At 44.0% G+C, this 7,950-nt stretch overlaps 1 protein-coding gene across 1 annotated transcript; it reads right to left on the bottom strand.

Annotated features, from left to right (window-relative positions):
* Nucleotides 1–167: 167 nt before the first annotated feature.
* Nucleotides 168–7,948, bottom strand: CNOT8 (CCR4-NOT transcription complex subunit 8). The gene is made up of 7 exons (XM_041482121.1): nt 7,813–7,948; nt 6,411–6,610; nt 4,976–5,169; nt 3,419–3,580; nt 2,554–2,698; nt 1,798–1,908; nt 168–1,499 (listed from the first exon to the last, which is right to left on the bottom strand). The coding sequence occupies exons 2-7, from the start codon at nt 6,525–6,527 to the stop codon at nt 1,350–1,352; spliced, it is 879 nt and encodes a 292-aa protein (XP_041338055.1). The 5' UTR covers nt 6,528–6,610; nt 7,813–7,948; the 3' UTR covers nt 168–1,349.
* Between the last annotated feature and the right edge of the window lie 2 nt (nt 7,949–7,950).

Below are 7,950 nucleotides of genomic sequence, written 5' to 3'. Positions count from 1 at the left end.
ACTGTACAATAAGCTCCAAAGACATTTCACTAAGAGCTACCCCAGGAGCACATCATGAATGGTAAAGGAAACAAACTTCAGCATCTTCAGGCATGTATCTCCCAAATTCAGATTCCAAAGCCTCAACTGGGGAAATTCTAATGCTTGATGGAAAATCCAAAACAAAGCCTGGTTTAAAAAAATTTATTTTACAAAAAATAAAAACTAGTCTTTACAAACATTTCAAATACCAGCTCTAAACCTCAACTCTTTAATATTGGATTAAGCTTGTTCAAAATGCCAGACAAAGTCTTAAAAATTTTTAAGTTTGACATGTCCAAAAGGGTTTGTTCTTTTAAGAAATGTCATTACAGAGCTGTTAAAAAAAATATTTTCAAAGTCAGAATCCCAAGTTCTTCATCCTCTTAACTACTTTTCAGGTGTTTATAATGAAAATGACCCAGAAGCTCAGGAAAAAAATCAGAAACTCTGTTTTACCTGTTAAGCATATTGTAAAATTAGGGGCTGGAGAAGCAGGGGGGAGAAGAGGAACAAGTATTTGTCCATGCTGACCTAGTTGTGTTGCATGAGATGAATAAAATTTGTAGGTTTAAGTTGAAGAAAACTGAAGTCATAGTATTGGTCCAATCCCCTGTCAAAGGTGAACTTTTGGGCCTCTGAATGTATTTCCAGAACAGTTCCTTAATACCCGTAAGAACAAAGCTGAGGCTTAGCATGGGTCAAAGCAGTAACAGAGAATTAGAAACTAAGGAGTGCTGATCAAATCAGCTCCATTAATCTCCATTCCCTCTGTTGTTAAAGCAAATCTCTGAGTATTTTTAGCTGCAAGGATCATTTTTAATGCCATCCGTTCCCAAACCTCTGCAGTGATCAAAGGGAGCAATTTCCACAGACAGAGATAAAATAAGCAACACATGAGGTGAAGCTGTCACCCTCACAACATGCAGAAGTTTTAAAATAAGCTTTATAAAACACAAATTGCAAATTTGCGTGCGTGTCTGTGTCCATTTTCACTGCATTTCCCAACCCTCAGCTCTACCCAATATTCTACAGGTAAATCTTCCTTGCAGATTCTGTACAGTAAAAAGAGGAAAAAACCAGAGGTATACACAGTAGATTCTGTCCTTTGCCCTTGGTATTAAAAATATAGCAAACCACAAATGCTGGCATTAGGAAATCAGTCAACTCTTCTGGGTTTCAAAGGAAAATGCAGCTCTTCAGCAAAACTGCAAGGCTTGGTGCAGCCTGTGTACTGGAGATGCTTTTTGTTTGAGACACTGTTTAGGGAAAATGGTTGAGGACAGCAGCTGCCAAAATGGTAAACATGTTCTGCTGAGGGGCACCGCTCATCACGGCTGCATGTTGTTGATAATGGCCAAAATGCTCATTTTCTCTTGGGCTGAGTCCACATCTTCATTTTGTTTCTGAGCCACTCCTGTGCCAAGGCCATACAGTCGTCCGCAATACTTTGCATCATCAATTGTATCCTCAAAAAATAACTGCAGATTAAAAAAAAAAAAAAAAAAAGAAGAGAAACAGGTATTGTTTAACTGTGCCTCTAAATCAGAAAACATCCAATGTTAATTAACAGCTCATTTGAAATCAGCCACCTCCAAGACGGAGTGTACAAATTAAAACAAGAACAGAACAAGTCTGTGCCAATATCAGCTATTCCTGTTCCTGATAGTTTGAAGTGTGATGGCCACAAGGCTCAAAAATCCCAAACCAAAACAAACAACACATTATACATGTTGACATTTATGGACAGAAAGTGGAGAAGGAAGAACACTGCAGTACCTCTTTCATTCTGAAAAATGCCATTCCTGTGAGGAGAGAGTCTGATCCTGCCTGGTGCTGTCGTCCAATTCGCTGCAAATCCAGCTGGTCTGCCACTTCCTGAAGGCCACCCTGCCAAGAGAACAGAAGAGATTTTATTTTGGAAGATTCATCTCTTGCCAAAATCGCCACATTTCTCCAAAACATGAGGACAAACAGGGTATGATGAACCAGTGCAGATCGCAGCAGTACACACCCTCCAGCTGTGAGTGAAACACAGTGGGAAATGGTGTTCAAGAGGGCACAAATAACTCTTCTCAAATTTAGGTGCCTTCTTTTCCTGTTGCAGATACTTGACATAAGTGTTGGTACATTCACAGGTTACACATGCTGGGCCTTTCCCTCCCCTTACTCAAGGCTGTGATTCAGTAGATAAATTACTTTCAACCCTCTTACCAGTTAATCAAGTCATAGAGTATTTCATGTAAAAGAAATACCCTTGTACAGGAAACATAAATATGCTGAATTATAATTAGCCTCTGATACACAAACCAGAATGCTGGTGGCAATGTCCCCTTTATGACACACACATTGGGAAGTCTGAAACTGGGGAGGGCAGTATCCATTAGACACAAACTGTGTCTCAGGTGCTTCTCTGTCACTATTTTTATACACATTCCCATTTTAAGACAACATATGCAGCAGTTCTTCCACTTGTATTCCTGTATATGTACAGTGTTGATACTCATCACCTGCTTGCTGGGGAGATGAAAGTACCTTAAGGTTTTTGCAGCTCTTCATTAAGTACTTCACATCATAGATAGATGGGAAGAAAAGGTTTAAGATGTGGAAAAATTCATGTTCCTCTTCTGGTAACCTGGAATCTGTCAACAACTTCACCATGTAGCCAAAGTCATAACCACTGAAAACAAAACCATAGAGAAACCAGGTAAGCAGGCAGTACCTATAACCCAAGGTACTAACTAGTACCTCTTTTTTCAACAGAATTTTACTTGCTGGGCCTTTCAAGCCTTAACATTTTCTGACATTCATAAAACTCTAGATCTTAGCCAGAACTCGTCCTGATTTTCTATGTCAATGCAGGACTTTGGGATGCCCCCCACGTGCCTTCACTAGCCTTTTGTGGAACAGCTACGCCATTGGGAAGAATACACATTTCTTCCCAACTCTGTTTATTTCTGTAGCTAAGGGCAATACAGAAAAGAAGGAAACCGTGCAAGTATCTGTTGAGGGAGAAGGAGGTGGTGGCAAGTCCTTTCATTTGTGATACCATGTTGGACCAGAGACTTCCTGATCAGAAACAAGAAAGGTATCTTAACCACACAGGTGGAAGTTCAGAGCACCACCAACATTGTAAGGAAGAAATAAAATCCTTTACAATGCATTTACTAAGTGCAGAAATCACATTTCAACTTCTTCAAGAGAGGGAGACTGTAACAGCAAAAGGATTCACAAGCAGTCAGGAAGTGTCCTTACTTCTTAAACTTGGCCTCCATATCTTGAAGCTTATTTTAAGAACTGCAGGACTGCTAATTTTTCTCCTTAAAATCTGTCAATCTCCATGAAAAATGCAGGGAATTAAGAAGAGATTTAACAGGGTCAGTGAACATCCTGGACCCACCTGTGGAAGGACAGCCATTTCACACTGTCACTGAGGACGACCCCCGACGTCATCAGCAACTCAGCAAAATGCAGGGTATCAATCCCCTCCTCTTCATGCTTCTGGAACTGCAGCCCAGAGCTGGCAAGGAGGTCTATGGAATCCTGAGAGTACATGTCTTCCCTGAAGGAAAAAAAAAAAAGCAAGTTTGCACTCAGGGTACTGCCAAGACAAGCTCATTGTAGAAAAATTCTCCCCACACTTTGTCAAGAATTGGACTAACCAGTAGGATACTTCTGGGTCCAGTTTGTCTCTCTGGAAAATTCAAACTGGCTCAGTTTCAATACCACTACTGCAGGCTCCTACAGCCAACAAGCTGTTCTGTGATCATAAGTAGTTAACACTTCCATTGCTGCTACAGATTCCAAAGATTCCAGCTCCATAACTGACTGTTTTGAACGATGTCCCTTCTGCAAGGTCAAGGGGAGCACCTCAGATGAGGCCCACAGGAAAGGGGAGTTCTCCCACACAGGAAGATGTGCATCTCTAAAGCACTGACCATCATTCCTGTCTACATTTTTCCTTTTCACTCCACAGAATGTACCACCTTATCAGCACCTCCACTTCCATCTCTGGGAGTAAACAGAATTGCATCATCCTTGACTCAGGAAGCAGGACAAGAATGATGTGCCTGGTGGAGAGCTGAGCAGGAACCTGACTTCTTTACTGGTTTGTGTCATTTGAGGGGGAGGAAACACACAGAGCCAAGTTCTATCAATATGATAACTCATTTAAATGAAATGATCACACAGCAATAACTACTCCACTCGGATTTCAATACCTTTAAGAGGCTCAAAATTTGTGGAGTAAATAGTGCAACTTTTGGGGTCAAGAACTGGATGATCTGCACATAGTAGCTACAAATTTTTGTAATGCTTTCCAACGACAGTTTCATAAAAATAGATTTCCTACATATGTGGTTTTGCCAGATAAACCCTTTCTTTATTTCCAGACAGCTCTAGTGGTAATTATGCTGAGTTTATCTTTATAATTACAGGGGAAGGAATAATAAAACTTGTTTCAGCTGCAACCCAGGATATTACAGTATGCAGGAGACAAGAACTGCCACACTCCATTTAACAAGATTCATTCTCCTGAACAGATGTGATGATTACACCAACATGTTTTTAGATCCCAGCTTATACTTAAGCATGGATCTGTAAAGAGGTCTTTTTCTTTTTGATGAGACCAGCACATCCATTTATTTTTAGCAGAAAGAGATGGAATTTTACATAGATATATATATGAAGTTTCAAACACTGTTCCAGAAAAAAGAAGGCATACAAAATTATCAAGAGCAAGGGTAATAAGGATAGAATTTTTGCATGGCTTTGACTTCCAATACACTGTTAACTTCTGGCACTCCAAAATAGGTTCCCACATAGTCAGTACTAGAGTCTGAATCCTTATGGCTCAGAAGCAGCCAGCAGTGAGAACACATGGACACCGGTATTTGCCAAAGGAAAGCATCACTCCAGCAGAAGGAACAGGAAATCAACGCCAAGCCCAAAGACTCACGTGAGGTTGAATTTGAAGTTGAACTGCCAGGTGTTAATGCCAGAAGGATATTCCCCCTTCTCATTTGTGAAAGTCAGGCCCAGCTGGATGATTTTCAGCAGGTCAACGTTACAGCGAAGGAGCTGGTACTGGTAATCTATGGAGCTGCGGAATTCACCGATCGGCCTGACGACAACGCCGGGGAACTCCGTGTCCTGGCACAGAAGGGAAAACTGAGCTTCACCATGGATTCCCTTAGGAGCCACTATTACCACTCTGTTAGGACAGCCCAGACAGTGAAACCCTTCTCTGCTTCTGAGGAACAGTCAATGCCTACATCAACAAAAACTACTGTCAGTCAAACACACCTCAACAACAGCAGCCATCTGTTAGATGAAAAAACACCTTTTAGATGAAAAACCACCTTTCAGATGAAAAACCTCTTACTCAGCCGGTGACTGTGTGCTGTCTTTGCTGAACACCAAACTGCCATACTGTTTCTACCCCCAGATTGGGTCACTGAGCTTCTACTGACTACACACAAAATCTTTCACAACAAACCCAGTGCAGTGCACCTGACACAATCTCTCCCTTGCCCAAGAGGTTTATCTGTCTACTCTTATAGCACAGTCACTCAAACCATAAGAACACTTTCAATGAGACTGAAAAAAAGCAAAAAGTTCATTTCCCATTGACAAATGTTAACAAAAAAAATCATATTCACTTCCACAGCTGAATTTGACACCAAAACCCCACACACTCTGCAAAGGCACCTGTCTTTTGCCACGCTTTTAATGAGGACTTTTCATATCTTGAGGTTCAGTGCTCCTAAGCAGAGCTGGCAGAACTTACAGTATCACAACTAAAACCAGTTCTTTATCTAACACACTGGGTTGCTGCCAAGCAGGAGGAGATTCCTCCCACCTGGGGGAGATTATACTCTCTTTAAATAAAGCTTTCTGAACATATTGTCTTATCTACAGCCAGAATATTTTTCTTCCCTAAGAATCAACATCTGCCCTCATTAGAAAGGAGGCAGCCCAGCTGGCTAGCAGTCACTTGCAGGCCTTTTGACCTCCAGTCCCATGGCATCTCCTATAATCAAATGGAGAAAAACACTCAAAGGACAAACACACTGGTGGAAAAACAAGGATTTAAACCCAATAGTGACTTGCTTCATCTTCCAGTTGCACAAACTAATACACTATGAATAGCTAAATATCAAATAAATTCAGGTTTTTAAGTTGGTCTCTATCCTCCCCTTCCTTCAATCAACCCATACTCAGCACTGCTTGTATTAAATTTTGGAAATCTACCAAACAGCTTTTTATTTTTTCACCTCTTCTAGTTCAGTTTGACTGGGGGTAGGGAGAAATCATTTCTCACCCAAGAATCAACTTAGTCCACAACCCCAAAAAATCCCCTAAGGCGATTAGGTCAAGTATAAAACATTTACCATGGCAATGTAGCTGTAACTCAGAACAATCTCCCGAATTTTCCTCATCTCTTCCTCCAGGTTGTTGGCCCATACTTCACAGATAACCTGGCTGTTCTCTGCAAGGGCTGCTGGCATCTTGCAGGGACCAGAAAAAAGGCAGCTGATGCTGAACTCAAATGACAGTGCAGGATCACGAGCTGTGCAATCTTATCAGTGTGCTGCATTAAAGAGATAAATAAATAATGCTTTAAGTGAAGGAAGAGTGACATGTGAATAAATGCTCTGTAGGAATCAGTCACACTTCCTTTTCCACCTTCAAATAACCCGTTTAAAGTTTAGACCAAGTTTTCTTTCTTTATCACTTTCTGTAAACATGCTGAATGAAATCAAGAGCATCTGCACAATCAACAGTCCAGTTATTTATGTAAAGAATCATTATCCCCGTCTTCCTTTTCCTGGCATAAGCTTTGACACTTTGGGCACAAGACGTGCAGGCAGTGAATCCTCATGTGTAACCCTCAACTATTTCCCCATGTCTGGAAGTGTTCAGGGCCAGGATGGATGGAGCTCTGAGCAACCTGGTCTAGTGGAAGGCGTCCCTGCCCACAGCAGGGGGGTGGAATGAGATGATCTTGAAGGTCCTCTCCAATCCAAACCCCTGTGTGATTCTGTGATGAAGACAATTGTTTAAACACAACAACAGAATGCATTAGAGAGAACACTCATTGGCACGAGGTTCAGTGGGTATGAATATCTCAAGGAGGGTGCCAAGAAGATGGAGCCAGGCTCATCCTGGTGATGCCAATCGACAGGACAAGAAACAATGGGCAGAAACTGATGCACGGGAAGCTTCTCCTGAACGTGAGAAACAACATGAGCAAAAACTGTGCAGGGACCAGGCACGGGAACAGGTTGCCCAGAGAGGTTTTGGAGTCTGCCTCAATGGAGATACTCCAGAACAGTCTGGACTCAATCCTGTGCCACACGCTCTGGGATGACCCTCCTTGAGCAGGGAGGCTGGACCAGGTGACCCACAGCGGTCCCTCTAACCCATTCCGGGGTTCCATCCCGCTCTGATGTAACTGGGGCCACACTGCAGCGCTGTTTCAGCCGGAGCCACCGGCTGCTGCCCCTTTCCCGCAATAACACCGGCGAACCGCTCCCAGAGTGAGGGCTCCGGCTCCGCCCGGCCGGGCCCTGCGCCACCAGTTACCCGGAGGGACGAGCGCTCCGCCACAGCCCGGCCCGGCCCGGGGTCACCTCAGGGCCCCCCTCACAGCCCGGGGGCGGCCGGACACGGCTCACCGCGGCCGGGAAGCGGGAGGGCCGCCGTCAGCGCCGCCGCCCCCTCAACCCCAGCCGCAGCCCTGCACCCGCAGTGCCGGTCCCGCTGCTGCCCGCCCGTCCCGCTCCCCGGTACCTCCCGGCAGCCGCGGCCGGGACGCGCCGCTCTCGCCCCGCGCAACCGCGATGGCTCCGAGTGCCCCCCGCCGCGAGGGGCGGCGCTTCCGGGTCTCGCGCCGCTTTGCCTCTCGCGAGAGAGAGCGAGAGATGGCGG

The sequence above is a fragment of the Pyrgilauda ruficollis genome, unplaced genomic scaffold (genome assembly GCF_017590135.1).
Source record: "Pyrgilauda ruficollis isolate IOZ18807 unplaced genomic scaffold, ASM1759013v1 scaffold57, whole genome shotgun sequence".
Classification (NCBI taxonomy): domain Eukaryota; kingdom Metazoa; phylum Chordata; class Aves; order Passeriformes; family Passeridae; genus Pyrgilauda; species Pyrgilauda ruficollis.
The sequence above is the reverse complement of the archived record's forward strand: the minus strand, read 5'-3'. Positions and strand labels throughout refer to the sequence as shown.

What these genes read in the sequence shown, in the direction of transcription:
- CNOT8 (XM_041482121.1), bottom strand. Translation starts at nt 6,527, where the DNA reads ATGCCAGCAGCCCTTGCAGAGAACAGCCAGGTTATCTGTGAAGTATGG. An exon ending in AGAGCTGCAAAAACCTTAAG is followed by an intron (nt 1,909 to 2,553) that starts GTACTTTCATCT and finishes TTCTCTTGGCAG; the next exon opens with GGTGGCCTTCAGGAAGTGGC. An exon ending in CATTTTTCAGAATGAAAGAG is followed by an intron (nt 1,500 to 1,797) that starts GTACTGCAGTGT and finishes TTTAATCTGCAG; the next exon opens with TTATTTTTTGAGGATACAAT.